This window comes from Cladophialophora immunda (genome assembly GCF_000835495.1).
Source record: "Cladophialophora immunda strain CBS 83496 unplaced genomic scaffold supercont1.2, whole genome shotgun sequence".
In the NCBI taxonomy this organism is placed as follows: domain Eukaryota; kingdom Fungi; phylum Ascomycota; class Eurotiomycetes; order Chaetothyriales; family Herpotrichiellaceae; genus Cladophialophora; species Cladophialophora immunda.
Genome location: NW_015622542.1, coordinates 197645 through 225496, shown reverse-complemented (window position 1 = coordinate 225496; position 27852 = coordinate 197645). Strand labels below are relative to the sequence as shown.

Genomic DNA, 27852 nt, shown 5'->3' with positions numbered 1-27852 from the left:
GCAGCTCCCTTTCGCATGGATTGAGGCAGTTGTCAGATGAGGCTAGTGGTAAACAGAGACCTTACCCGGGCCGAGGTTTATCCAATAATCACGTGAGATTTCCAATAGCGGTTGACAGCCTCCGAGCGCGTCGCGTCCATTTGCTCCCCGCGACGACCTCGCATTCCAACGACCAAGGCTTTAGACAGGCTTCTATTGCTACTGAACTCATTTGTTCAGTCCTCCTCCGAAGCTCATTTCGACTGTCGTTCCTGCTCAAATGTCTTCCGAACATCCCAGCGAGCAGGTGAAACACCTGCTTCAGGATTGCCTTGGAGCCGCCAGAAGACAAGACTACGCTGCCGCCCTGGCCGCCGTGAATGATGCTCTCAAAGCCTGTAACACTGACAAGAGTATACCTGTCATCCATGTCCTGGAACACCGAGTCGCAGTCTATCTTCGAATGAATCTTCTGGATCAGGCTCTCAAAGACGCGAAAGCCATGATCAGACTTGATCCCACGGACGCACGAGGCTACATCCGAAGTGGGATCACCGAATGCCGCAAGAACAACAAAGCCGCCGCAATGAGATTTTTTGAATATGGCTTGAAGAAAGTTCCCAACTCCGACGCAAATCATGTTTTGCTCGTCAAGGAAATGAAGAAAACAGCCGAGCAGATAAGGACCGAAATCGTGCTCTCGCAAGCAAAAGACCCCCTAAGCGCCCTGCCGCTCGAGGTCGTCGAACTCGTTCTTTCATTTCTCGACTACCGATCGATTATACGTCTGCTCCGCGTCTCCAGGTCATGGAACAAAATCGTGAGCAACGCGGACCCAGTAATCAGTACCTTGTATTTTCCTAGTTCTGCAAAACAAATCAGCCCGAAATTGCTTAGCGCTGCCATCAAAAGGTGTCGTACACTCAAGACAGTCAAACTGCCACAACTTCCCGGCCCTACGGCGCAATATCTTGTCCGGGCTCTGGAACGGGACAAGCGCTTCTCAGAGTTGCAAGATTTCGAATGGCGAGATGTCCAGAACTACCCAGCTGTGTTGTCCGTGGGCCAATTCGACCTGAGGGTCATCATCGTTGAATCCAGCAGGACACTGATCCCTCACGAGTGGGCTTACGATGTTCTACGGAACTACAGATCCCTGGAGGTCGGCAAATTCCAATATATGTCTACGTCGTCCGGTGCGGAAGTATCTGTAAAAAGTAGCAGTCTGCGAGAATATGAGCTGCGTTGTGGTCGCTATTCGTCCTTGTGTTCTGTACGTAACAAGGCTTGAGGGTGTGATCGTCACGATTTGAGCTGACTGGATTTTTGTTAGGACCGCATCTCCTTTGAATTCCCGGAGCTGAGGACGCTGTCTTATAAGGGCATCCGCTACGCCAGCTTACCTCCGTTGAGCCGTACCCTAGACCTAAGTCAGATGACGAAACTTCGAAGTCTCGACCTTGTCGACGCCGAATTACACAGCATCAACCTCCCCCCGTCACTTAAGCAGTTAAAGCTCGCCTCATGCCGTTTCGTTGCCCAGCCTTGCGACCCTGCACTACCTTACCCTACGTTAAACGAGCTCGAGGAACTTCGAGTGGACGACTGTGACTTTTTCCCCACGTTCGTCCTATACTCTATCCAAAAGACCCAGCCAGGGAAGTTGTTGAAATTTTCGGTGACCGCCAACGAACAAGTGGCTCAACACTTAACCAGCATAATGAGCATGCCTTGGTTTCGAAGCTTGAAATCCCTTCGCATTGCCAATGCCAACTTCATCAGTCTCGACGACTTTTCATACATCAAGAGTTGTCCGGCTTTAGAAGAACTTTGCCTCGAGCAAGCTGAGAACATCGGGGCATTTGTGTCGGATCTGATCCGAGAGGCCGCTCAACTTCGCAAGGTTACACTCCGCGACTGCTTTAACGTGGCCAGAGACATCATTGCATGGGCCAAGGCACGTGGGGTGGAGGTTGAAATTACCCAGCAAGACTTCGCTACCGGCAGTGGGCGTCACGTCGTCGAGATTTATTGAGCTGTTGGAGCAGTAACCATCCAGCCGGAGACCAGCATCTCCCCCGCATCTTGGTGTTGGGAAACCATGCCTGACTGTCAAGTTGTGCGCCGCTGCTCAGCAGGAGGGGCAAGGCCTCACTTCTTCCTCAGTTGCCTATAGGAGGACACGCGGATGCCAGCAGCTGTGGTGGCCCTGTTGAGAATAGACAGCTTTGTTGATGTCAAATGTCGTACAAGGAAAAGGTGGAAGGGGACTTTATCCATTGTGCTTCATTCGCAAAAGCGCCTCCCCTGTCGGAAGCATATCAAACTCAACCGCTTCCAATTCGAAATAATGGTTGGCTTCTGTTCCGCGTCCCCGGTCCCAGCTTCGCTTGACCTGTTGTTGGATGGCCGTCTCCGACTTGTCCCACTGCCATCTTCCTGCTCTGCGACCTCTCTCATGGACTCGCTGCACCAGAACCTCAAGCTGCTGCGGCCACCGGAATTGCCAGCTCTGTGCTCTTCAGTGATTTACACGGGGCAGATAGGTGGAATTATATGTGGTCTTGGAAATCTGCTGGATATATTATGCGTCATCAATTACATGCGCTCGTGTCATAGGCACATAACTATCTAGAACCGGCCATGCTGTTGCTTCTGGGCAGATGAATCTAGCCAAATCTCTTCCATCCCAGTCTATCTTCGTCGCCCAACCCTATATCGGTCCCTGTAGAAAACCGACCTTTTCTGGTTGCCCAGTCCGTCCATCCTTTACCGCCGCAAGGCCGACATTCTCTGATAAAAGGAAACGAGATTTTCAATGACCAGGTCGAAAGGCTTCCTTGTCCTTCGACAGCATACTCCAAACTTCCTGAATTCATATCCTCGCCTCTTGTAGTCCGCCTCCTAACCTCTGCAGGGATCAAAAGCGCCCGGTTCGAAAACCTAAAGACATGCATTGGTATTGTCACCCCTTCTTGCCCAAGGTCCCCTGGCCATTCCTTTCCTATTCGTGCCCCATGCTGCGTTCGGTTACCATCGGTAGACGAAGCCCGGGAAGCTCTCAAATCATGGTTCTTCTTCTTTCTCCTCTGTGACTAGTGCACCAATCTGCTGCTGGTGCGATTATGGTGATCCTGTCTCGTGTCTCCTTGTCTCGTCTGCTGTCCAGTTGGCACAAATCAACCTGAATCATTGCGACGCCAAGATCCAAAAAGTCGACTTCTCAGATCTAGCCCAGTCCATAACCTCTGGGCATTCGAATCGCCGAGAATTGTCTGAATAGTCGCAATCCCAACTAGTCCATTTGTCCAACCCAATGAGTTGGAAATATAGCACACTAGATCATAGGATATCCAAGTCCTCAAACTCCGCAACCAACCCATCAACTGTCTCCCAGTTATGCCGGGGTTCGAATTCCATCGGTCTGCTTGCATAACATCCGACCCAGACCGTGGCCTTCTGGTGTTCCAGTCCGCCACCAAAGAAGCCCATGATCTCACGCATCTTCCTCCAGCCGGATGCAACGTCTTCAGGATTGCGTTCGCGCTGGTATCGCGGATCGAGTTCAGGATAAGGGTAACGCGGCTGCTCAAGGGAAGCAATATGATCCGGTAATTTGTACCAGATCCAGAGAGACTCCTCAACGCGCTCAAGTTTGATGCGTAGGGAGTGCGAAGTGAGTGAGTAAGAGCCATACGGTGTTGGTGGCGAGGGCAAGCGTGCTGAAGAAGCCCAGTCTGCACCACAAGGGGAAATCGCCACTACAGAGGCAGCGTGGAGCTCCCCTTCTATCAACTCAAGGCCGGCTTTGGCCCATTTTCCTGTTGCCAGAGCTTCATTTCCCGGTCTTTGGTATCGGGACATTCGACGAGCGGCAGCCGTTGATGGCCTTGAAGGATCAGGAAGCGAGCCAGCGAAAATGACGATACCGGCTTGATCAAATTCCCGGGCGAAGTCGGCGGACACAGTTACTTCCGCCAGAATAAAAGACTGGCGTAATCGTTTTAGGATCATCGGTGCACTTGTGTCATCGGACGCTGAAGGTTTGCGCCAGATGCTTGTATTCGGCGGCGCCCTCAGCGAGAAGTACTCATGCAGGTCTTCGGGTTGTTCAAAGTTCGCTGGAACGTTGACGGCCACGAAGTCCTCGCAAGACAGCTCCATTGTGTAGGACAAAGTCAGAATCTGAAGGCACCTGCTGGACGGAATGACTGGAGGTCTGGGCTGAAAATGCTGGTTCAAGGTCGGGACTGGGAAAGATGAAACGTCAGCTGAGTCGCGGTCTGGTGTCCAAGTCGAGTGGCCAGCTCAGCGGTCGCACAGCAGAAAGTTGTTCGCAGGCCGACGGACAATGACAGCTTCAAGCAAAACGTGGAGTATCTGTTTGGAAAGGTGGATTTCACCGACAGCCATGGACCATCTCACGAGGGAAGGAGAGTTGACAATAAGGTAAAGCACTGACAGTTGATCCGAGCATTTTCAAAAATGAAGGAGCAACATGTCGTGTTTTAAATTTGGGCAGCTGAATAGGAAGGCGAGGGTAGAGGTCTAGTGGCATCAGACTGCGAACACCTGTCTGTGAAAGGTCATTGCAAGGTTGCCAGTGGTGAGGAAGGGAACAGAGTTAGGAACGCTGGATGGATGTGGCCAAACCGCCAATATTGCTGGCGACCGGGACTCGTGTGCTAGGCTCAGCAGCTCTTGGACGAATCATGGGGCCCTTACGGATTTGACGGTCCAGTGGACCTGCAGAGGGGGTATTGCCTCAGGGGAGAGCCACGAGCTGAAGAAAATACCTTGCTTGCATGTTAGATGGAGGTTAGCCGTGTGCCGATACGTCGCCACGCCCCGGCCGGAATCATCCTGGCCAACCAATCAACCGCGATATCACCTTGGGCCAATATTAAGGGAACCGGGGAGTTGGGAACCCACGGGCGCAACAAGGTTTCCGGGAACCACACACCGCCCGTCTAACAAGGTGCGAAGCCGACAGCGGAGGATCGATCATAGACGGCGGAGGAGGTAAGGTGACTGCAGGTACTCCATCGAGGGCGTCGAGGTTGTGTCCTCATGACCGGGACCGACCTGCTCTGAAAGTGCCCGCCGGTCAGTCAGCATCAGCAATTGGGGGCACCCTCCGAGGCACCAAAGGGGGTTTCGATAAGGCACGCGGCATGCATTGGGCCTGGCTCTAGTCGTCATCCCACAATAAAGGGTGTGCCACAATTGGGGCCTAATGCTCTTTAGTCTTGGTATTGGTGACACGGCAGCTGACGGGGAGGGCCGTCTGAAGCGATGGGCTAGCGGCGCAGGCGGGCAGCTTCGAGAAGGAAATGATGGCTTCAACTTCCAGGGGGCATTTCCCGTCTGGGCACGAAAGCAAGACCGACATTTCGCAGATCCAGACGGTGTTGGGGGTCGGAGGAGATGAGGATGACGCCGAGGACGAGGACGAGGACGAAGGAGGATGGAGATGGCAGTGGTGATGATGGAGGAAGGATGGAAGGTTTCATGTGTGGAAGGTTGATGGTGGATGATGGATGATGGATGAGATGACGCTGAGGATTCGAGGGCGGCGCAGTTTCAACCACTTTTGGCCGCGGAGACTTCCACTTGGTCCCTCTCCACCACCAGATGATCTCGTCCTCCGCCACCACCACAACCATCAACACCACCATCGCATGATTTAAACTCGCAACTCCGTCGTTCTATAGCCAATGTCTGCCTCTTTTCCCTTTTCTCCCCCTTGGCCAGGCAATCTGCTCAGAGGTGGTGTTCGGGTAAAAGCCTGAGAAAAGTTTGTTGCTCTCGTTTCATTTGCCGCAACTGGTCTCAGGATGTCTCAGATTATCGCCCAGCTGAAATCTGCACCGAATGACCTCCCCCTCCCATCCGCTCTTGCAGCTGAAAGCCATGACGAAAGGGCATTCGACCCAATCCACAAGACCTTGGTAGATACAGATGTCAAGAGAGTGGGGATCTCTTCTCACAGATAAAAGAGGGTTCCAAATGCAAATCACCAAGCTCCTCGAGATGGACGGCGAGAAAATGTATTCTTGTTCACTGCACTGCTGTGGACAACTACTGTGTATGCACATTGAGAGTCCATGGGTCCTTTACTTCTTCCCCTTCCCCTTCTTCTTCTTGTTCGAACTCCCCGTGGAGGCTGTGACCACTGCGGCGGCGCTAGGCTTCGCATCGACATTCAAGGATTCATCCACTGCACCACCCTGCGTTCGGTCGTCACCACCACCGCCACCTCGCTTGCCTTTCTTTTTTCCCTTTGGAGGTCGATAGTAGCTTCTATCTCTCATGGGAAGCCACCGCTCGGGATCCGGCTTCTTGCTTTCATCATAGTCCTTCGGCAATCTCGATTTGCGAATCCGTTTAGGTTTGAGATTGCCACCCTCCGGAGCGCCCCGTTTTCTTGTCCGGCCCAGTTGTGCTATTGTGAGAGCATTCGACGACTGTGGAATGCCTGTGTTCTCTAACAGGTCGATGTCAATATTGCGAATGAGCTCAGACGTGGCAGTCAGCTTATCGGCATCCGCCCCAACCACAGCCTCGTCATCCCAGGCATGTGACGCCACGTAACCGGCAATTGTAGCCTTGTCGTTTGGTTGTTGCTCGCGAAGCTTTGTGAAGATGTCGGCTGCTATTTTCGCATCCTCTTCGCTCTGGGACTCCAATAACGATACCCCTGCAGCGGTGAGCAGACTCGTTGGTGCATTCGATTTGGTCCGCCAATACGATGCAGCTCTGGCAAGTTCCTGCTTGACATCGTCTTTCTGACCACGTTTCCTATACAAACTGATCATAAGACTCACAAGCATCGGGTTGAATCTGATGTCTTGCTCGCCCTCGACGACAGAGTTCTCCAGTCCCTTGAGCAACGACTCGACCAATTCGACTGCGGATGTAGTGTCTCCAGTCATCACGTACAGTTGAACCAGGGTGATTATTAGCCCAACGTCTTTTGGCCGTTTCTCAAGCACCGGCAATATCTTTCTGATGGCAGCTTTGCCTGTTTCGTTCTTGGCATAAGCAGCCGCGTTGAAAAAGGATGCAAGCAAGACATCCGGCGAGAGCGAGGGTGGAGAGCCTTCTTTGATCGTTTTCGACGTGTACGACACAGCGCCATCAAATTTGAAAGTCTGCAGATCGATGGTGATTCTGTTGGATTCCAGAGGGAGGCTTTGGTACGAGAAAAGTTTGTCATTCGGGGGAATTCTGGGAGTTGCGTGGAAAGCCTTGTGAGCGAGAAACGGGTTGAGAACAGATGAGGTTAATAGAACATTGTTCTGACCGATCTTACGGGTCGAAAGGTCAGAGGCGTCCGCCGCGTTGATTTCACCGGCTAGCTTCTCTGCTTCTGCTTTTTTGCCCAAAGATGATAGCACAAACAATTGCTGAACGGAAATAGGGAGGAGCTCGTCGGCTTTTTGCTGGTCTGTCAGATCGTCCGAGTGCTTGCAGAGTTCCTTTGCCCGCTTGAGGAGAACTTCGGCTTGAGCATATTCTCCTCTCGCAATGCTGCCACAAGCGGCGTTATACGCGGTTTCAAAGGCCTCAAGATCTTCTCTCCCGACTTTTCGTATTGACTGAGGGTCAACAAGACCAAGCCATTGCGCCTGTGCATCGATAGCGCCCTGATTCACCTTTAGATCATATTGCTCCGAATCGACTTGGTGACTTCGTAGCTGCTTGTATAGTTCCGACGGAATGCTCGTGTCTTCAAGACGATATCGGGCTTGTGCCTCGATGTGCTGTGCCCCTCTCCCCTTTATCGTAGCCGCCAACTCTGCGGCCTCTTTTAAGCGGCCAGTCTTGTACAATGCATAGGCATATTCCAGCTCAACCTGCTTCTTCAACCCAGCAGTTTCTTCAATGAGTTTCACGGCATCCTCATAACGATCGAGTTTAAGGAGGGCGACAAATTTGACATGTTGGGTTTCTGAGTCGGAGCCCTTTGAGGACTTCAGCGCTTTATTGCATTCCGAGAGAATCTGTTCGTGGTCTTCGAGGCTCGCTTTTTTGAGGAGGGAGGACAGAGTGGAGGGAAGTGAGGCGGACATGCCGCCGGTGAATGAGGACTGGTGTGACCAAGTTACTGTCGCATATCTCGCGGTGATCAAGAAGGGAACGGCTGGTTAAACAGAAGAACATACGTCCTCCGTTCGCGGGAAGTCAGTCGTATCTGCTGATATTGAGCAAATGGACTTTGTCGTGGGGCAGATTGACAGTATTGCACTGAAGGGTGTAAAATGCAACCGAATTTTCCCCCACACAATCTTTCCCCGAGTTTCTTAATCAGAGAATCAATGATGTCGATGCGGCAATCTTCCGAGAAATAGGCACACGACTCTCTTCACGATGAGGGATGGAGTACGTCCTGACAGACAAGCGGTTTGGAATCGCCAACGAAGTAAGATATCTTGACGGGCAGAGTGCGCGGTGCCACTACAGCAGACGATCAAGTTGAGAGCCGCGTTTCTCTATTTCGTCAATGGGCTCTCGTTTGCCTTTCTATGACTCGCACAAGTTCATCAACCCTCTTCTGGGGATTCTCTTGACCTTCACTCTCACAGCAAACAAGCAGCCCTTGTCGCTCATATTCTCTGATTTTCCAGTGAATGTCCACTTTCTTCCGCAGTCTGTTTGGTCTCTACAACAAATTTTCATGTCTGCCGATCAAGCTACGACGGTTCCCTGTCTCGCCGCTTCGTCCATTATCGCGAAACTTGCCATGCGCAATGGATATCAACAGCAGTAACTTCCCAGAAGAAATCATCAAAATACTTCAGCATGTCGCTAGCAGCCGTTTCATTGCCCTTGATCTGGAGTTCTCAGGCGTCGCTGGAAGGAGGGCCAGGGGTGGTTCAGGCAAGCTTGATTTACACGAGTATTACGGGGATCTCAGGTCGGCGGCACAAATCTATCAGATCTTACAGGTTGGTTTGACTGTTGTCACCGAGGATATCGAGGAAGGTACGCATTTGTCTGTGATTCGGCGTCTACATACCTGGCCTTCCTCCTGTGAAGGCAGATCTGCACCGTACAAGTCGTGCGTGAAGTACGCTCAGAGATCTGCCTCTTCCACCAACTCATTTCCTACAAGGATAGCAAAATTTGCAATGTCTGCAGGGGCTCTCGGACTGACAATTTCAGGACGATATGAGGTTCGACCTTATAACTTCCATCTCAGTCCGTTGCCTGCAACAAAAGAATCAGTCTTTACTCGAGTATGGTCGTATAACAGTGGTGGTACGATGTTTGACAGCCTCCGCTAATTCTCGTCGATGGCTGACTTGGCTAGCAATCTCTTTCCTACTACGCAATGGATTCAGCATCGATAAACCAATTCTAGAGGGTATCCACTACCTTTCTCGGCAAGAGGAGGATCAAGTGCGCAAGAAACTGGTCGAAGACGAGCAGATGAGATCGAATATGCCCGACATGAACCTCAAGGAAGACGACTCATTCCTCGTAGAACATATCAAGCAATCGATTGACGAGTGGCAGACATTGCCCAAGGGCAAGCAGGAAGCCTATCTCATCATCCCCGCAGCAGATGCCCGGGAACCCATACCTTCGGTACTGAATCGCTACCAGGTTCGATTGACCCATCAGATCGTTAGAAACGAATATCCGAACCTCAAGACGCAAGGAATGGGTCATTTTGTTCAAGTCACCAATCCCACTAGCAAACAGCAAGCCAGTGAGAAAAAAGAGCGTGAGCGAAAATGCGAGGTGGAGATAGCGAACGCCATCGGCTTCCGCTGGATCTTGGAGGCCATTACCGGCGGCGACATCTCTAAGCTCCCACATTACTATGTGATTTCTGGATTTCCACCGGAAGATCAACCTAAGGACGTCCAGGCTTTCCTTAATCAACTCCAGAAGTCATTGCGAAGCCAGACCCGAGCTCTTGTCGGCCACAACTGCTTGACAGACGTGATGAATTTGTATCGATGTTTCATTGGCGACCTCCCCGAGAAGGTGGAAGACTTCAGCGCAAGGCTGCGGAAGCTGTTCCCCGTGATCATCGATACCAAGTATGTCGCTGGTCTGGGCAACAAGCGATGGGCCGACACATCTCTAAGGGCTGTCGAGAGCGACTTGGCTTCCTCGGCACTCCCTGAGATACATTTACCGCCCAGTTTCGACCGATATGTTTATGCTGCCAACTACCATGAGGCTGGCTTTGATAGCTTTGTGACCGCCAAAATTGGTTTGAAGCTACCCACCAAGTTAAGAAGAGAGCAAAAGGATGTCGGATCTTTGGTCAAGAGGTCTGCTGAGAGGACGAAAGAGAAGGCAGGCGCTACATCACCAGAAAATGCCGGTCAGATAACAATTGAAGCCCAGGCAGGAGAAGATGGCCAGAAGCAGGGAGTGACACAAACACTCGTCGACATGATCAAAACCCCAGTAAGCGCAGTTAAGTCTATTCTGACAGGAGCACCAAGCGCAGTCGACCAAGGTTCCACCATACCTGTTGAGCGCGGGTCATCATACATGAAAACTGATGAGAACGCGGTTACCGACAGAGTTATTGCAGCAAAGGAGACATCGAAGGTACTTCCAGCATCCAAGGGCGAACTCCAGAAACTGAGGGTCATATCAACGAAAGTCAACATCTTCGATATGCTTGAAGATGACCCCACAGAAACCTCGGATGAGCAACTAAAGCTCAATGAACAGCAGAGGACTGCGGACTTGGTCAGGGAAGGCCGACTGTTGCCGCGATGGGAGGAAGATGCAGAGTTCTGGCAGCTGATCAGCAACAAGTTGCAGGCAAATGCCACTCAAGAAGGGATTTTGGATCTTACGAAGCACTGAAGTCTACCAATGACTGCCCTAGGAGGGCTGTTTGTACTCGAAACTCGATGTTCCTCACTGCGTAGAGATGAACTCAATTCTGATGCCGAGGTTCAAGCGACCCGAACTTGTAAACTCCAAGGTTCGTGACGAAACTCTCCTGCGTTAATTGTTTCTCCTCAACGCCGACCGCCGACTTGACTTGCTCATTCCTCGAGAGATTTGCCCATCCAGTTCTCTTAGTACATTCTTGAGCCTTCTTTCGCTGTGGGTTCATATAGCCTCCATCATGTCAATAGGCACGGACTCTCAGTCAAGCTCCCGCGACCTCTCGTCGTCAATCTCGTCACTCAACCAGTCGAGCAAGCGGACGTCATCCGAAATCTCCAAAATCTACAAACATGCCTCTCAACTATTCCTGACCCGCCGGCTATTAGAAGCATACGAAGCCCTGCAGCCTGTTATTACTCCTCCAAGCCAGAAGAGACCCGACGAAAGCCCAGCTCTGGCACCCATTGCAACCGCGACCACCAGTCAGCGCATCAAGATCTGGAGCTTATACGTTACAGTCTTAAACTCCATTGTTGATCTTGGCTACGAAGAAGGGAAACAGATCTTTGGGTCTAGAGAATACAAAGAAATTGTCAGGCGCGTGCAACATGGCGAAGTTTGGGAGCAGGTCGTCAAAGATGGATATCAGGGTAGAGAGGGCTCGGTTGATGCGGAGGTTGTCTACAACTTGTATGGCAGCTCTTTCTCCCTACTCCATGTCGCCTGCAACATCGCTAACACTACCACAGGTCAAATCTTCTCCTTGGGCAAGCTCCAGACCAGAAGCTCAACCAATCTCGTCTGGAGACTTACTTCTCGTCCTCCTCGCAACCGGACCTCGATCTTTCAGCCCACCTCGATCACGCCCTGAGCAATGGCCATCAACACTCAACGGGGTTGAACGGCGCCAACACCCCTAAAGACCTAACCTCGCGCATCAAAGTCCTCGAAATCTTCACGTTGCACATTCTGCCCAGAAACGGTGAATGGGATTACGCGAAGAGTTTTATTTCGAATAGTGACATTTTGGACGAGGAAAGACGGGAAGCGTTTATGCAGACACTTCAAGAACTCCAAGATGTTACGGAAAAGGATTCCAGTCTTGAAGTTGCGGATGAGGACGTCTTTGAGGATACTGAGGAAGTGTTCTCAAAGCAAGAAGGGACTGCTGCCGCTGGTACCACTGAGGAAGTGGTTTCTCCGTCCCAGAATGGCACCTCCAAACACCAACGGACCAGCAGTGAGGTCGACTACGGGATCGAGCGGGCACATCCAAACGGCGGTACCCATGCAACTGCAAGCAAGGATCAGACATCAACAATCGCATCGTCGCCAATGACCAGCCTACCTCCTCAACCAGTCCCAACATCACGGTCTCCTCCACCGCCCGGTCCCTCGAGCTCCTCAATACACGGCCGCACTCACTTCTCGCCTCCTGCGCAAACTCCCCGTCGTCCAGCCGCACGAAAGAATTCCAAAAGCTCATCACAAAACACACTAACAGCACAAGCCCGGCAGCTGTTCCTGGCTCTGTCCAATCTAGTCCGTAATCTCGCCACCACCCTTCAGAAGAATCCTACGGCCATGTTACGATTCCTGCTTTTTGTTCTAGCGTTTGTGGTTGCATTTTCTCAGAAGCAGATTCGCGAGAAGACGCGAGAAGCGGCGAGGAGGGCATGGGAGAAGCTGCGGAGGACTCTTGGGATGGGGGTTAAGGTCAGTTATATCTGACGAGTGGAGCCCAAGAGCTGGAAGACTGGGAAGACTCGGGGATATATGTAATGGGAAATGAAAGGAGAGAAACGCCGCAGGTCAAGGCCATGAGACTTCAGCGGATGGTGAGATTGGGATTTTGGGACATTCTTCAAGGACGAATCACCACAGTGGGTGGCGCATCCTCCTCCTTTTCGTCGGTGGGCATATAGTTCATTCCTCATCGTGGGCATAGGGTGTACAATGCATATACATGTGGCGGATTCAAGGACGAACCGCCTGTTGAGCGCCTCTGTGGATCGCTTGACCGGAATCTGAATGTGTTGAAAAGGAGAGGGAGAGGGACAAGGCTGAATATCGCCCTGCGACGGACCCTCATTCTCCCCGTGCGGCTTTGCGATGAGTGCGGGATGTCACGAGGGAAAAATAGACATATTCTCTTCCTCTCTCTCCGTTTTGTGCAGCATCTTATATTGGACGGGGATCTTCTAAACTTACAGGTTTAACAATCAAAAAAGCATTACCCCCCCAAAGCCAGCAACCGGATCCCAAATGAGTTGTCTTCATCATCATCCACCTGACTCCTTTTGCATTCCACCCACCCTGTCCCGCACGTGTCAACAGCTCTCTCCTCTGACGGACTTCTTCCTTGTTGCGACCCCTGGTTTCACTCTCCTCCGTATCCATGGCTAGCATCATCCTCGGCACCGAATTGAACTCTCAGCTTCTAGATGCGTCGTTAGACACAAGACACGCAGCAGCAGCAGCAGCCCACAAAGTCATGCGAATTGCGTGCCCTGGCAGTCCTTGGCCAGGCCTACTTGCTGCCCACATCGCCAATTTGCTGCACTCCGATCTTGACGCCCGCGTTCTCCAGCCGCGCAAGATAATTATCGCCTAGGCAACTCGGAGTCAAGAATCCCGCGCCGTGGTTCTTCTTGATCTCTTCTTCCTTTGTCAGAATCACCATGGCAGCCTCGCTCATCAGCAGGGCAGTTAGAGCATACATCCCGCCCTCGAACCGAAAATGTGCCAGAGCCTTGCGGGGGTTCTTGGCGAGCTGCTCGGCGACGGCGACGGCGCGGAGTTCCAGAACATCGCCTTTGGTGGATTCCTTTGTCGGGCCAGAGCCGGGCTTGTAGGAGGAGAAGAGTTTCAGGATAGCCCGCGTGGGGGGGAATGCGAGCAACAGGGCTAAGATGACGACGGCGACATGGATCAACACGCCGGCCACGGGGCTCGCCACCGCCATGTACTCCTCGTACGTGAAGTTGAATCCGTAGAAGTAAGGCGTCAACCCGGCGGAGCGGTGGACTATGGCCACATTGGGCTTGGCGGTGATGGAAGTGGTCAAGTGGCCGAGGCGTGGATACTTCCAGACGCCCATGAGTTTCTGGAGACCTGTGCGTTCATACGTGTTTGGTTCGGGGTTGCGTGGGTAGATGGTATCCTTGGTGAAGGGCCGTAGGTGGGATGGAGACAGCACAAAGGGGTCGCTCATGCACTGCTTCATCACCTTTGCCGGGTAGTAGTCGGCCAGGCCCAGCCCTGTAGCCAAGGTGCCGCCGCTAGGTCCCGAGGATTTCAGCTCGTGCACTGAGGCAACCATGTCCATGACACCGCAATCCCAGACTTTGCGGACCAAACGAGTGGCAATGTAGGCGACCAGGTCCGAGGGCGCGGACTCCACGCCCACCTCGGGGATCATGATAGCCCCAGTTCGCTTGGCAGTGTCTTCGTACTTGACAATGATATCGCGAACCCATGGGGTTTCGCCGGTCACGTCGAGGTAGTGAGTTCCCTGTTGCGCACATGCTTCGACCACGGGAGTCGAGTAGAGATGGTAAGGGCCCACGGCGTTCAAGAGCACTTTGGTCTTCTTGACCACAGGGGTCAATTCAGGGGTAGTCAGACTGGCGACGGTGATGATGTCGGGCGAGCTGCGCGTCGAGTTCAGCGACTTCAGCTCACCGACCAAGGATTGGAGTTTGGATTGATTGCGTCCAGCCACGGCCCATTTGATGTTGGTGGGAAGATTGGCCGTGATGTACTCGGCGGTGAGTTTGCCAGTGTAGCCCGTGGCCCCCAGGAGGACAATATCGTATTGACGACTGGCTGCCATAGTGAAGCAAGGTGAGCTGTCTGCTTTGAATTGGGAAAAAAGGAGGTAGAGACAGACACGCCGTCGTTGTCGTCACGGGAAGAAAGAGAGAAAGAAAGAAGAGCAGAGCAGATACTCTAAAGAACGTGGAGAAGAAGAGACTACAAGAAGCGGAATCGAAATAAAACAGAATCTCGACAGCGCCAGCAGCAACGGGTCAGCAATTGAAGTCTCGCTGGATGGATACGGTGTAGAAATGGAGGCCAAGGTGTCGTCTTTTTGGGGGGGAAGTTTGACAATGGACCAGGACGCGGACCCACGAGTCCACGACGCTAAAGACGCGAATGGGCTGAACCAACGTGCGAATAAAGACCAAAACGAACAGGTCGTTTAAACACAGAGACAGCACCAAGGCCAGCTGTTGGCCCTGAGACGTGCAGGGCGTTAGTGGTGGGCGCCACCTGCATTGGCTGCCCAGCCGAACACTAGCGGGAATGAACGTGGCTGGAGCTGGGCGTTGGGTACGATACTCCGGACCCCAATTGTCAGGGGGGGGAAGATACTTGTAGAGGTGTCTAGGCACCGCTAGGTTACTTAGGCGTCTACGAGATACCTGCGTGTAAGGTGATCTAGAGCATGGGCAGGTACCGACTTAGGGAATCTCCTACTCCGGGAGGGGCGCCGCTGCCGGGAGCCTCTCACTCGAGGCGGGCGCGAGTCGGAGTATCTCGTAGTGCCCCCCAATGAAGGATATTTTTGGCACCTCCTCATAGGCTTGTCAGGAGTCAGAATGTCCGGGACCAATGCACATGCTTCAAACTTGATACAAACTCGCTTGTCGGGATTCCTAAACGTCCACACACACCACAGGCAGACGGGCTCACACAAAAGGGTCATTATTAAAGATCCCCGTATTACTTATCAGGCACACAGAGCCCCCACCATCCACGCAAGTGGAATGATGGGTGGCATGAACATTTGTTCCAGATATGGGCCGTGAATCCCAGAGGACCCTGTCCGCCCCTTATGGGTGCCACACGGGCATCGGGCTGACTCAGCGGGGTAAATATCACGTGCTGATTCCACATCGCGCCAAGCCGCTAAACCGCACCGTGAAATCGCACTCGAACTTTTGTCTCGGTGCAAATTGCGAACCAGCAACGACATCCCCAGTTTACCACACCAGTTCAATCCTTCGTCTACAACCGCCAACATGACGAAGCGCACAAAGAGTGAGTTTCTCATCACCTTCCGAACCCCACAGAGGACGTGTGATTGACCATCTGCAGAGGTCGGCGTGACCGGTAAATACGGCACTCGCTATGGTGCATCGCTCCGCAAACAAGTCAAGAAGATGGAAATCACCCAACACGCCCGATACATCTGCACCTTCTGCGGCAAGAACACCGTCAAGAGAGAGGCGGTCGGAATCTGGAAATGCAAGGGCTGCAAGAAGACAGTGGCTGGAGGCGCCTGGACAGTGTCGTAAGTCAAAGAGGAGGGCCACATTCAACCACAAAATGAAATCTTCTGACATTTCCCGCCTCCCCAGAACTCCTGCTGCGGCTGCCACCAGATCGACCATTCGACGACTGAGGGAAATTGCGGAGGTTTAAAGCAGTGTTTGGCATGGGCTCGGAGTTCTCAATCCCACGGATACGGAATTTTTCCACAAATTCTCAAGTAGCATCTCAGGCTTCGCCTGAAGAGAACGGTCTCGGTCGAGCAGGACATGCGGCTTCCGCGTCGATGAAAGCAAACGCTGCCTATCATGACCCCAATCCGAATCGTTAGACCTCCAATCGAATGACCGAATGCAAAGACCAACGGGCTCATATTCTACTCTTACCCTTCGTTCTGTTTCTGAGCCACTGGCTTCGAGCAGCTAACTTCGCAGCCTTGGGCGGCTTTGCTCGAAGCCTCATGTTTATGACTGATGCTACGGAGTACACGGACCGCAAACGTTCACCCAGTGCAGGCGACGGCGCAATATATTTCTCCATGTTGCGCGCCGGGTGAATACCGAAGGCTGATTTGAGAGGATACTATGGGGTGGCCCCTAATCTCACGCCTTGGCCCATCTTATCCTGGCTTCGATTTCACCGCCACTTGGAAAGCTTGAAACGAGAGGTGCTGCTTCTTACCTTTGCACATTATTTCCGAGTCTGTGACCCCGCCTCTGCGTTGACGACATTCTTTTCCAGACGAAGTCGGAAAGACCAAGGTGGGAACGCAGTTCCTCTTGTTGCCTGGATCTTTTTAATGCTCCCTTTCTTTTATTTGCAGGGTTTAGGCAACGAGCAGGCGTCATCTGCCATTATTGCAAATGATCCCCCCCAGCCTCTAAGCTTACCCCATTTTGACAAGAGTTCAACCGAGGGACGTGCTGAGGCAGCCACCAAACCTGTACCTGCTGAGCCAAAAGCCCCAGAAGCCAGTCACAAGTCATCATCCAGCTCCAAGCCGCCTCTTCTGATTGGTGCGCCAGAGCTGCCCCTTTCAGCCGGGCCCTTAAGTCGGATCTACTCGCTCCACCTGCACCGTCGCTTCTTTCCTCTCTTGACACTCCAAATGCCACCACCAAACACCCGTCCTGTGCCCATGACCTTGCTGCTGCTTGAGTTCCCTCGAAAATCTCCCGGCACCCTCTCTGGATGTCAGACACTTGTATTGTCTGCTTAGGAGACTTGAGCAGCGGCGATGGCGAAGTTGCAGCTCCCCTTGCCAGCCCTGCTGCCAAGTCTCCACCCAGTGTCGATGCCGCTTCCTCGAGGACAACCGAAGCCGAACATGAGCCAAGTACCACCACATCGACCAACAAAGACTCGACCGAGTTGATCGCCCATTTAAGACCGTGTGGGCATTACCTGCACAATGAATGTCTTACTCCTTGGGTGGAAAGAGCTAACAGTTGCCCGATCTGTCGTGCCAGTTTCCACCTCGTCGAACTGATGCGTACAACCAACGGTATGCTCCGACAGTCCAGTCGCTGTCCGAATTGCACAGCATGCTAACATTGGTATAGGCGATGTCATTTCTTCATACTCTGTCGAAGACCGAACGCAGGTTGCTGACTTGGATCCTTCCATGTTTCTCGAGATCCCAGAAGAGGAGGATGAAGACCAGCCCTGTCAAGCCTGCGGCGAAGATGATAATGAAGACGTCCTGATGTACTGCGATGGCTGTCAGAAATTGTGGCATACTTACTGTGTCGATTTGCAAGAGGTGCCCTACGGCCACTGGTTTTGTGACAACTGCCGAGCACAACGAGATCTTGACCCGCGTGCAATTGCCCGGTCGGGGCGAGCGAACCGAAGACGCACGCGAGGCCAACAGCGCAGGCAGCGAGGTCAGGAGTCGAGCTGGAACCAGGTTTGGCAGTCTGTTTGGTCACGCATCAATCTTGACCTTGACTTTCCTTATGAGGATGATGAATCATCCGCAAGATATCTCAGGCGTCACCGTCAACGCACCCAGGCCGACAGGCAGGCCCATGACGCTTGGTTGCGCCGGATGCAAGTTGCAGAACTTCACGGGGCTGGCAATCGCTTTAGGGAGACGGAACCAGCACTTCCCAGCAGCCCCGGGGGGGAATCGACACCGAGAAACCGACGGGCAAGAGCGTCTCCGCGTCCTCAAGCCGAGACCGCAGACGAACTCCTGGCGTGGCATGCCTTTGACCAAGCTCGAGCCTCGTCGAATGAGCCCAGTTCGACACGCAAAAGAAAGCGGAAATCCCCTACATCATCTCCAGCAGAGCCCGAAAACGAGCCATCATCCGCGAATAAGCGCAGACGGCCCAGCGCATCCAGCCGCACAGTTTCTGATGGTAATGCCACTACCATTACCAACATTCGGCGACGCCAACCCTCACGCATCGCCAGTCCCATTCCGAGACGACAGCCTAATGCAGAGCCAGCGGGCCCCAGCTTTCTACAATCCTTGTTACAAGAAGTTGAGGATGCGGGTTCTAGTACGCATAGCATCAATCTCCACCGTCCTTCTCCTCGTCCTGCAGCGAGTCCACCAGCAGACCAAAATTCTCCGCGGCCTTCGTCACCAGCTTTGTCTCCTCTTCCCTCGAATCATTCTTCGCCTAGGGCAATGTCGGCCACCCCACCTCCGCTTCCTGGAGGGCTCAGGCCTGGCTCGCCTACTGGCTTGTCTTCGAGCATACAACCTGTCTTCCCATCCACTGAATACTCTCCTCAACGATCTACCTCGCCGGAGCCGAAACAAGCGGAGACGAATGGGCCCCGGTTTAATGGGCCCCGAGTCCCTCCACCTCCTTCGACATCTACACCGTTGGCACAGCCAAGACCTCGAAGTCGAGTACCGCGCATTCTCGAAAACGGGCAGGATTCTACTGTGAAGTCGCGCTCAACTGAGGCTTCGCCTAACCGGGCAACCATGTCGCTAACTGCAAAAGCCGACGTGCAAAAACTTGTTGCAAGCGCTCTCAAACCACATTATAATGACCAAACCATTACGAAAGACGAATATACGACGATCAACCGCGACATTTCCCGGATGCTGTACGATAAGATTGGCGATTTTGAGGCTCTCGATGTGGACGATAAGGCAAGGTGGGAGAAGATCGCCGGCGATGAGGTCAACAAGGCTGTGGGCGCGCTCCGAGCTCAAGGTTGAAAAGGAATACTTAGTCGGTTATTTATGATTGTTCTCTTGCACGAAAGCGAGTTTGAATTTAGGGTTCAAAGCAACGAGTTTCACGATGTTATGACCTAGGGTGGGCGGGCATTTGGAAAGGGCGACAAACACCACGATATTCGGGTTCCATGGGCCCGTTTGATGGGCGTGGCGGATTTGTGTTTTCCAATAAGTTTGAGCGATGGCGATGGTGGTTTCCTGTCGATGCATTGTGGAAGAGGATACACCTTGAAGAGACTACAAGCATTCGGGGCGGCGGGCATCAAGGAAGAAGGACTGTACAAAATACCCAGGTGCAAGAGAGATTGCGAGTGTGCTAACATCCATGACTGCCTGGGATGTTTCCACGACCATAGGGAGTTGCAGTGGTCGAGATCGGAGGTTGGGGGGGAAAGAGATGTACAATACAACGACAAGGGGCATTGGCATTGATGCAAGCATCACGGCTACTCTTCAGGGAGGCAGATTCCAAAGTGAAGACGGGAAGACCAGGCATGTTCTGCTCACCTGTGCCCTCTATTTGACTCAATATGCATAGTGGTCTCAGTCTTTCTTCCTGTCTTTTCCCTCCCTTGACCACTTCCAACTTCTCCCAGGCTACACGCTATGGCGGTCAGACTGTTGCAAGTCCGAGAGTACAGGCTCCAATTCGACGCACCAGTATATGATTTCTTCAGAGCAACCGTCCCTAGGTAGTGAAGACGATCCAACGAGGCTGCGCAACAATCTCAAGGCGGCCCGAACCAGGCTCGCCTACTCGTACGTGGCTGCTTGTTGCCTTGCTTTGGCGCCGGCTACTCGACATCTCGATTCGCGTTCGCCAATCGAGCCCTTGGGGGGGAAGGTGCTGGACATGTGCAAAGGAGGTCCAATCTCTGTGCCTGGCGCCTAAGGTATCCTCTCATAGCGCGGGGGTACACAAGGACGGCGTGCACGAGGACGAGTAGATGCAGGCTTTTGGGACGGAATGGGGAATGATTTCGCAACGAGAGCGGTTCCAACCAATCCAACTGTACACAGTACGAGTGCTTGTATCTGGGGCGTTTGAACAAGGCGCCCTCATCAGATACATAGATGGGTGCCACGCCTCTCCCCAGCCTACGAGGACGCCTGGACAACATGTGGTCGTACACGTAGAAAGGTGTCTTCGGGCGAGACTCGCCCCCCTCCCTCTCGTGGATCCAGTTTCATCAGTGCGGTCTCAGCACGGCTACAACTGGAAAGGCAGGACACCCCCGTCCACCACTCCACTGGTGTTTCTGTTATCTGATTCGATGTAGGCGGGTGGTTCATTCATCAGAGGGAAATTGCTCCACTCGGGCGCTGGAGCAGGAGTCGAGAAGTGATTGGGGGCAATCGGCAGGCCAATGGAATACTCGTATCTCCAAGTCTGTTCATGACTGTCCCGGGAGACGAATGTGCCTGGTTTCGTGGGAAACAGAAGAAGCTACGAGAATGGACAAAAAGGCATTCGTAACTGATAGATGGGAGGTCGGCCGTCACGGTCAGATTTGCCTCTCGCTGGGCCATCATGGTCAATTTGCCGCAGCGCTGCCATTCGCACGTCCGGCGCAATCGAAGGGCGGCTTCAAAGAGCAGAGCCTATCCAGTGCTAACCCAGGAGGACGCCAAAATAGCCTGCGAGGCTCTCTTTATTGAGAGCGGGCATCAGAGGACGGCAACCGTTCGTGTGATTGCTGTCGATCTTGTGTATCAACAGTTGTTACATGAGCCTTTATATCTGATCGTCATAATCGTTGCCGAAAACCAGGTGACGTGCAACCAGTACGTAGTCTGACAGAGGGTGAACCGCCACGCCTTTGCTTTGCCTAGGTCCTGCTGCAGTATATTCCACCCCAGAGCCAAATGGTACAAGAAAGACAGAGCATGCAAGGACACAATAGAAAATAGAAAATCGACGGGCGGCCGAGAGCAGGAAATTACGTGAAAGCAAGGCGGATATAGTCCATGCATCCTGCAGTTAACAGCATATGGCAGAGAAGAGGAAGGAGACAATGTTCTGTCGAGACTGTGTAAGCAAGCCAGTTCAGGGCCGGCGCAAGGGCGAGGGCGAGTCGGTAAGTGACGGAGAACTAGCGTTAGACAAATGCGAAGATGATATACCTTGCGCCTGGATCGCCTGGTCTATGATGTCTTGTACGGTCGTCGAAGGCCCCATCCTCAGCAACCTTGAAGACGTCGTGCGGATGACAATGGCCGAAAGGCTTCGCTGCGCCAAATCTGCCGACTCTGCGAGGTTTGCTTGCATTGATTGTTGGTCCGCAAACGTACGATGCTTCGCAAAATCGGCTGCCGATGAGTCGTTAAACCACTTCTCCAGAAACAGATGCTCCAGATCATCATCTTCGACGTCGTCGTATTGTGTCTCAATGAGTGAAATGTACTCGCCGAGCAGTCGAGGCAGAGATTGTAATCGGTGCAGGAGCCACGCATTGATGAAGTCGCCATGGTCCACTGGTATTACATCTGGACCACGGAGGTGATCTACCAATCTGATTTTGCGGTGCAGAATCCCTTGATAGAGCGGACTTTGCAGCAATCTTCGGGGAGGCGGGGAAATGGCCTGGCTCGACGGCCTGGCCATCTCAAGATACCTCATTGCGGCTTCATCCTCGTCTGGCTCACGCTCGGAAGCTTCTTTTGAGATTGCTAGAGCTTCATCGTCTGCCTGGAGCTGTCTCAAGGCCTCCAAGCCTAGTTCCGCATACTCTAGTTCGTCAAGGAGTGCCTGCTCTTGTACTCCAAAGGATTTTAGAAAATGCAACGAGTCCTCGTCCAGGCTGAGGCCGAAATGAGCTCTCCAGTTCTGCTCTTCGACGAGTTGCGTATGCTCGTTTCGAAGATCCAAGAGCTGTTCAAGTATCATGTCTCGGTCGCCGATCATGGTCAAGTATTGAATATGTTCTGGGGACTGCTCGGCGGGTGCCTCGCCCAGGTCGTCTGGTTCGCTTACTAAACTCGCAATGGTATCATAGTCTGCCAAAGCAGCTGAGCCGACAGAGTTCGCCTGGAGGAAAGCATCTAGACGCCTGCCAGAGTAAAACAGAGACTGAATGATCTCGTTTTCCAAATGAGCACATTGAGCCTCGTCTGCTCGAAAAGAGGCGAATGGGCCTTTGCGGAACAGATCAAATTTGCGTCGGATATCACCAAGCTGTGCAGTGAGGTCGTCAGGCAAATCCTCCGATTTCGTGAGATCAGTCACTCGGAGTATAAAGTCTTGCAAGAGGTCGACAACATACTCCGTCTGCTGGAACATGGGAGCCCTTATGGCGTTCAACTCAAAGAGGTTCGCTAGAACTTTTGCATTGATATTTCGGTGCTTTCGTAACGTTGCTATGCAATTGGTCACCGAGAATGCTTCTTGCTGGCCGCTACTGTCTTGTGTTGCTTCCTGCTCTTGCATTTGCTCTATCGCATCACGAGACGAGGCTTTGAAGTTGAATGGCAGACCTCCCAGGTCTCCGCCAGCCTCGTCCTCAATAGGCTTTGAGGGATAGGCCCATTTCTCCCTGCCAATGTCGTGGCTGTGCTTCCATAGGCGCGACAGGTGGTTGGGAGAAGATTCTTTGGGAACGAAGCCATCTCTATCAATCGAATTATCAGCGATCCAGGCCCGGGTAGACACGAGATAGATAGAATTGGAGACTGACGTTTTAGGAGCAGGTTTGGACCATTGAAAAAGCCGACCCTTCAAGTGCCGGCCACCAGTCAGGAAATTCAGAGCTGAATGCATTCATGCTCGTCAAGCTCGGTGCAAAATGAGGACTCGGGCACGGACAAGACGCTGAAGCACGGTGCCATCGATCGAGGAGGGAGCCAGCCCATACTTGTATCGCCGGAGAAGGGGGGGGGGAAGAACGCAGCACTACATGGATGGGAAATTCCAGCCGCAAACACTGTGCTGTTCGTGCAGGTATGACTGGTTGTCAGGCAGAACGTCGCTCTCGTTTTGCTACTGGACACGGATGCCAGGGGGGGTGTTGCGCAGCATGTTGCTGCAGTCTACTGTGTAGGGTGAGAATACAGGAGAGCGAGGGAGCTCGGTAGTTGGTGGCGCAGTAAAGGATGCTCAAAGCGTCACCGCCTGCAAGCCGCCTGGGGCCACCATGCCCGCGCTGACTCGTGGAGGTGCCAAAGTATCTGCTCTAGGCGTCAAGCTAGGCATCGAGCCACGGGACGAGGGCGGGAGGAAGGAAAGACAGGGGTACGGCAGGGGCCGGTGGGCTTGCTGTCATTCCATCGAGCACCCACAAATTCCTCTCGTCCTTACAACTCTCGTTACAGACACAATACCACACCACCAAGCTGCGCAAGCGAACTCCCTGGCATCAGTGCCATCACGATCCTCCCACCCTCCCTGCCGACGTGCCTCAGGCTTCCTCCCTCTCGCACTAGCTCTTCAAGCTTGTCCAGCCCGCCAAATGAGAAGGCCGACAACGCACAGGCATGGCCGAACTACCTGCATTCTTCAGCCCATTCAACTCTAGTCCTCCAGGTGCAATATGCAGCTTTTGCTTCTGGGGATATGCCACCACTCGTTCAAAATATGCTCCTTACCGGACTGGCCTGGCCTGGACCAGCATCCCAGCCCTTCCAGGTCTCAAGAATAGCACCTGTCCTGATGACCCGATATATGATGGAGTTGGAGCCCCTCCTCGCCCAGGACGCCTGCTTGACCTGAAGGTGGCTTGGTTGTAAACCGCCCTACCTCTCGGGTTGGTGATGCGATCCATGATGCCTGAGCAGTCCAAGTCCTTCCCCACACGGGGCGACAGACGCAGTAATGGTCGAGGTGCTGGTAAGGTCCTGCGTTTCTACAAGAAGATCATCGACTCACTTGAGCAAAGGACGAAATAATGATGACCCAGGGAATGATAGACAAAACCCTGCACGGAGACGCCCGTAAGTTCTCCTCGCATCAAATGATCCGAGCCTCCAAGTCTCATGTTTTCAGCGATGCTCCTCGATCTATGGTGCAAGTCGATCCTCAGCCGCCCACAGCAAGGCTCCCCGTTACCAGCCGCCATCAGCCCCCATCAATTGTGACCAATCCAATATTCCCTCAGGAAAGGTGAGTTCTACGACGATTTCCTCAGCTTTTCGTTTCTGACCCCGAGTACAGAAGTCAGAGCTATCAACTTGCTCCTGGGGCACAACCGAAACCTAGGGTTTCCGTTTCAAACGCCTCAGGGGCGTTGGGCCTTAACAGCACTCTAGACTCAACTCTTCAAGGTTTCGCAAACATCCCGAGTGGCAGATACGCGGATGCTGCAACATATCTTGGGGCAAATCCCTCGATTCTTACACAAGGTCCACAAGCTCTTCTGACAGAAGCCATTCGGACGTATCGTCATGCGAGCCGTGGACCTGAGATGCAATATACGGGCAAAATGACATACGGTGATAATTGCCTTCAAAAATACGTGATTCTCAGGCAATTACACCGTTTGCAGCAGAGACTCGAAGCACGACGGCCGGGGAAAGGGACAACCGAAGAGATGGCCGAAGTTACCAAGCGCTACTTCGACCAGTTGCTTGACAATGCGTCCCCTTCGAGGAAGCAGCTCGATGATGAATTGATCGAAGTTCGTGCACATGCTATGAGACAGTCGCAGAGTGCCGGCCCTGGCCCTCAAACGACCGCCACCACACCCCAGCAACTCCAGACGCAGACGAGGACATCGTCTATGAGCAGCCAAGCTCAGCAAGGCTCACTTTTGGCCCAATCATCTCAAGAAATCTCAGATCCGAACCTTGCGTCCTTGAATCTGTATGGCCCCGGCCCGAAATCCGAAATTTCGCGCAGCGAGAATATTGCCGGGTTAGACTCCAGGTACGTGGCCAGAAATTCGAGCTACTACCAGCCAGGCCGGGTGTTTGCCATTCTTTGGCATGAACCGTACAACGACTCGCAGGGACACTCTGGCAACAGCTCGCGCCACACCTACTTGAGCGACAACATAAGCATTGGACGCTTCGGGGAGCGTATTTACAGCTCAATCCGTAGGATGGTTGTCGTCCGACAGGACCACGGTTGCTGTGTTTGTATTCAAATCAATACCTACGGCAAGAGGGGATTGGGGAAATTCACAGCATCCCCAAAGGATGTTGAGGCCCATACAATAATCCATATGGACGACACAAACCCTCAGTCGCAACCGGGTGAACCTAGATCAAGCAAAAGACCCATCGCAGTCAAGAAAGCAAGTCCAGATCAGAGACTGAATCCGTGGAGCCGTCTCTGCTTCTCCCAACCGCACACTGTGCAACACACGGTGAAAGCCCTGGACGTTGGGTGGGTGACCAAAGAGAGTCTACCCTACCTGCTGTCCTATTTCCAGCTGGTCAACGCGCTCCCTAAAGAGACTTGAGACGCCTCCGAAGCACAGTCTTCGCAGCTATCTACATTGCCAAATACGTTACTGAACCTACCTCAGACCGATCCATCCTGGATTCGAGGCATCTTACGTTCCCGACCCCTGTCCTTGACGTTGACCGAGATGTTATGATTTTCGTGGAGCTTAGCCTTTGAGAATTTCTTTACCGAACGAGTTTGATTCATCCTGCAAAGCATCTCGCGTCTTGTTGCCCTGGAATTTGTCTACCCGTGAAAGCCAGATGCCACCTTTTTGATGGTCTACCACAGATAAGATTGTTCCGACACGCCTTTGAGAGTGGACTTCAACGATGGGTCGCACTTCATCTTTCTACAATTGACGACGCCGTTTTGTTAATTATTCTACTTCGTGCATGTTGGAACCACAGAATGGAATTCCTTCTTCTCTGCTTTTGGGGGGAATTGGATCCCCTCCGCTCTGCACATTGCAGGCTGTTATGAATTCACGATATACATATCTTATAGCGCTATTGAAGTTACCCTCCACAAAGGACGATCCAGACTCGAGGCCATCCGTTTGAAGCGGTTGATTCTGTGCGTCAACTTCTCCTCGACCTCGACCTGCTCTCGAGGTCTCTCGCTCCAATGCCTCGGTTGAGCTCGGTGACCCCTTTATCCGCAGAGCCTCACTGCGGGGCCGGTAGATTTCCTATCTGCCGATAGACCGTCATCAGAGAGGGAGAGACGAAGGATCAGGTAGATCTGACGAAATCACAGAACAGACTAATCGGCCAGCAATGCACGCACCACATGCAATGCGCATCGACTTCCAAACTGTTCCAGTTGATGGGTCACCTGGGAAAGTCGCGATGATCTGGGCTCCAGCTGATCATGAGCGCTTCAGTGCCTGGTGACTTGGACCTCGAAACGGCAAAATGGCTTCGGTATGTTGGCAAGTGCCACGAACTTCAGTTCGCAGTCTGCATTCCTCCTTGCCAGCTCCTCCTGTCCTTTGTGCACCGCTGCCAGCGAGGCCATTGGCGCAAGCCCAACGAATATTGCGCTAGCTGGAAGCCCCTTGTTCAGAACGGCTAGACACGGGCTCGGCCTAGGTCTTAATTGCAGAAGGTCTCACAGCCATTTCCACCAGAAGGGTCATTCAGGGGGTCTAACTGGTGCGACAAGATGCCTGGCAAGGACTACATCTGCACGTCCCAGAACTCGACCAGGGATACGGGTCACTATCTTGTTGCAGATACAGGCCACCATCTTTCGAGAGGATGTCGAGCCCTTTACGAGGTACTAGACTATTACTGGTGCCGTTCGTCGGTCCATCTTTCCCACTTCTCCTCGGTACCGATCATGGGTTTGCCACACCCATCCATGCGAAACTGCGACTTTAGGCAAATTCCCCCGAGAACTCCCAAGGAATTGCAGTTCCTTTCGTTCGTTGGTGTGCTTTGTGAAGCATCGGCGTTTTGGCCATCATCTTCAGCCGCATGGCTATGACGAAGGGGGAAAGAGACAGAGCCACTTGAGCATCGACACCTACTTCAGGAGAGGTAGTGTTCCTATCAGCTTCTCTACACACTCACGACCGAAGTATTTGTCAGACTACTCCCTAGTGTTCCGTCCTCCTCGAATGCGATTCTTCTCGGACAAGTGGTCGTGGCTCATCGATGTTGTCGTTCCCAGAGTGGATCGCTCTCCACCCGTACACTTGACTAGCTAACTAGGTACTCGTTAGGCACAGAACTGCGTTTCGAGCCATCGGACAGATGCCGGGCGGCCTGGTGATCCTTCGATGGAGCCAGGCGCATCCCGCTTCACCGGCACCGAGCGGAGCCTAAACTGGGGCCTAGAGTGAGCCTGGTTACTGGTGGCCCAAGCAGAGTCTGGGAACCTGACGATCGGCTGGCCAGAGGAACCTTCGTCGGAGAGAGAACCTTGCTTGTAAAGGATGCCTGGGCTAGGTGTTTGGAGTCGATTCCCTCTCGACCTTGAGAGGGACAACCATTGAGCAGGAAACATTGCGGACGTTCGGCACTTTTGTTTCCTTTGTCGCATCCCCTGTCAAGTGGCTTCTTCGTTTGTGTGTAACTCGGAAAATCCCAGTAATGACCACCGTATTTTTCGGATGCTGAGTTTCGTTCTT

General features: G+C 52.9%; 10 protein-coding genes across 12 annotated transcripts; 6 read left to right on the top strand and 4 right to left on the bottom strand.

The window, feature by feature from the left end:
* Window positions 1–259: 259 nt before the first annotated feature.
* PV07_02466 (uncharacterized protein) lies at window positions 260–2664 on the top strand (the record flags this gene model as incomplete). The annotated part of the gene is made up of 2 exons (XM_016389078.1): window positions 260–1252; window positions 1313–2664. 2 exons carry the CDS (start codon window positions 260–262, stop codon window positions 2012–2014), a joined length of 1695 nt encoding a protein of 564 aa, XP_016250980.1. The 3' UTR covers window positions 2015–2664.
* On the bottom strand, window positions 2541–5628 carry PV07_02465 (uncharacterized protein). The gene has a single exon (XM_016389077.1). The coding sequence runs from the start codon at window positions 4141–4143 to the stop codon at window positions 3322–3324; it is 822 nt and encodes a 273-aa protein (XP_016250979.1). The 5' UTR covers window positions 4144–5628; the 3' UTR covers window positions 2541–3321.
* A 368-nt stretch (window positions 5629–5996) lies between these two features.
* Window positions 5997–8260, bottom strand: PV07_02464 (uncharacterized protein). The gene has a single exon (XM_016389076.1). It carries the CDS (start codon window positions 8052–8054, stop codon window positions 6096–6098), a length of 1959 nt encoding a protein of 652 aa, XP_016250978.1. The 5' UTR covers window positions 8055–8260; the 3' UTR covers window positions 5997–6095.
* An 81-nt stretch (window positions 8261–8341) lies between these two features.
* PV07_02463 (uncharacterized protein) lies at window positions 8342–10931 on the top strand. The gene is made up of 3 exons (XM_016389075.1): window positions 8342–8967; window positions 9148–9243; window positions 9296–10931. Exons 1-3 carry the CDS (start codon window positions 8613–8615, stop codon window positions 10819–10821), a joined length of 1977 nt encoding a protein of 658 aa, XP_016250977.1. The 5' UTR covers window positions 8342–8612; the 3' UTR covers window positions 10822–10931.
* A 22-nt stretch (window positions 10932–10953) lies between these two features.
* On the top strand, window positions 10954–13092 carry PV07_02462 (uncharacterized protein). Its single transcript, XM_016389074.1, has 2 exons — window positions 10954–11541; window positions 11601–13092. Exons 1-2 carry the CDS (start codon window positions 11090–11092, stop codon window positions 12580–12582), a joined length of 1434 nt encoding a protein of 477 aa, XP_016250976.1. The 5' UTR covers window positions 10954–11089; the 3' UTR covers window positions 12583–13092.
* PV07_02461 (uncharacterized protein) lies at window positions 12962–15170 on the bottom strand. The gene has a single exon (XM_016389073.1). It carries the CDS (start codon window positions 14684–14686, stop codon window positions 13382–13384), a length of 1305 nt encoding a protein of 434 aa, XP_016250975.1. The 5' UTR covers window positions 14687–15170; the 3' UTR covers window positions 12962–13381.
* A 426-nt stretch (window positions 15171–15596) lies between these two features.
* PV07_02460 (60S ribosomal protein L43-B) lies at window positions 15597–16951 on the top strand. The gene is made up of 3 exons (XM_016389072.1): window positions 15597–15897; window positions 15955–16150; window positions 16218–16951. Exons 1-3 carry the CDS (start codon window positions 15879–15881, stop codon window positions 16279–16281), a joined length of 279 nt encoding a protein of 92 aa, XP_016250974.1. The 5' UTR covers window positions 15597–15878; the 3' UTR covers window positions 16282–16951.
* On the top strand, window positions 16938–20027 carry PV07_02459 (uncharacterized protein). The gene is made up of 2 exons (XM_016389071.1): window positions 16938–17632; window positions 17691–20027. Exons 1-2 carry the CDS (start codon window positions 17320–17322, stop codon window positions 19313–19315), a joined length of 1938 nt encoding a protein of 645 aa, XP_016250973.1. The 5' UTR covers window positions 16938–17319; the 3' UTR covers window positions 19316–20027.
* An 880-nt stretch (window positions 20028–20907) lies between these two features.
* PV07_02458 (uncharacterized protein) lies at window positions 20908–23366 on the bottom strand. Its single transcript, XM_016389070.1, has 2 exons — window positions 23011–23366; window positions 20908–22944 (listed from the first exon to the last, which is right to left on the bottom strand). Exons 1-2 carry the CDS (start codon window positions 23091–23093, stop codon window positions 21384–21386), a joined length of 1644 nt encoding a protein of 547 aa, XP_016250972.1. The 5' UTR covers window positions 23094–23366; the 3' UTR covers window positions 20908–21383.
* A 287-nt stretch (window positions 23367–23653) lies between these two features.
* Window positions 23654–26291, top strand: PV07_02457. 3 transcript variants are annotated; one of them, XM_016389067.1, is made up of 4 exons: window positions 23654–24158; window positions 24208–24262; window positions 24315–24431; window positions 24483–26291. In XM_016389067.1, the coding sequence occupies exons 1-4, from the start codon at window positions 24083–24085 to the stop codon at window positions 25729–25731; spliced, it is 1497 nt and encodes a 498-aa protein (XP_016250969.1). In that variant the 5' UTR covers window positions 23654–24082; the 3' UTR covers window positions 25732–26291. The 3 variants fall into 3 exon arrangements, with proteins under 3 accessions (XP_016250969.1, XP_016250970.1, XP_016250971.1); XM_016389068.1 differs by having other exon boundaries at window positions 24208–24431; XM_016389069.1 differs by having other exon boundaries at window positions 23654–24262.
* Window positions 26292–27852: the final 1561 nt, after the last annotated feature.

Bases quoted from the DNA above. Each gene is read 5' to 3' on its own strand.
- PV07_02465 (XM_016389077.1), bottom strand. From the start codon at position 4,143: ATGGAGCTGTCTTGCGAGGACTTCGTGGCCGTCAACGTTCCAGCGAAC.
- PV07_02464 (XM_016389076.1), bottom strand. From the start codon at position 8,054: ATGTCCGCCTCACTTCCCTCCACTCTGTCCTCCCTCCTCAAAAAAGCG.
- PV07_02463 (XM_016389075.1), top strand. From the start codon at position 8,613: ATGTCCACTTTCTTCCGCAGTCTGTTTGGTCTCTACAACAAATTTTCA. The intron at 8,968-9,147 runs GTACGCATTTGT...TGACAATTTCAG, and splicing joins CACCGAGGATATCGAGGAAG to GACGATATGAGGTTCGACCT. The intron at 9,244-9,295 runs GTACGATGTTTG...TGACTTGGCTAG, and splicing joins ATGGTCGTATAACAGTGGTG to CAATCTCTTTCCTACTACGC.
- PV07_02462 (XM_016389074.1), top strand. From the start codon at position 11,090: ATGTCAATAGGCACGGACTCTCAGTCAAGCTCCCGCGACCTCTCGTCG. The intron at 11,542-11,600 runs GTATGGCAGCTC...ACACTACCACAG, and splicing joins GCGGAGGTTGTCTACAACTT to GTCAAATCTTCTCCTTGGGC.
- PV07_02461 (XM_016389073.1), bottom strand. From the start codon at position 14,686: ATGGCAGCCAGTCGTCAATACGATATTGTCCTCCTGGGGGCCACGGGC.
- PV07_02460 (XM_016389072.1), top strand. The intron at 16,151-16,217 runs GTAAGTCAAAGA...CCGCCTCCCCAG, and splicing joins GGAGGCGCCTGGACAGTGTC to AACTCCTGCTGCGGCTGCCA.
- PV07_02459 (XM_016389071.1), top strand. From the start codon at position 17,320: ATGTCAGACACTTGTATTGTCTGCTTAGGAGACTTGAGCAGCGGCGAT. The intron at 17,633-17,690 runs GTATGCTCCGAC...ACATTGGTATAG, and splicing joins ACTGATGCGTACAACCAACG to GCGATGTCATTTCTTCATAC.
- PV07_02458 (XM_016389070.1), bottom strand. From the start codon at position 23,093: ATGCATTCAGCTCTGAATTTCCTGACTGGTGGCCGGCACTTGAAGGGT. The intron at 22,945-23,010 runs GTCAGTCTCCAA...TTCGATTGATAG, and splicing joins TCCAAACCTGCTCCTAAAAC to AGATGGCTTCGTTCCCAAAG.
- PV07_02457 (XM_016389067.1), top strand. From the start codon at position 24,083: ATGCGATCCATGATGCCTGAGCAGTCCAAGTCCTTCCCCACACGGGGC. The intron at 24,159-24,207 runs GTAAGGTCCTGC...ACTTGAGCAAAG, and splicing joins CAGTAATGGTCGAGGTGCTG to GACGAAATAATGATGACCCA. The intron at 24,432-24,482 runs GTGAGTTCTACG...CCCCGAGTACAG, and splicing joins CCAATATTCCCTCAGGAAAG to AAGTCAGAGCTATCAACTTG.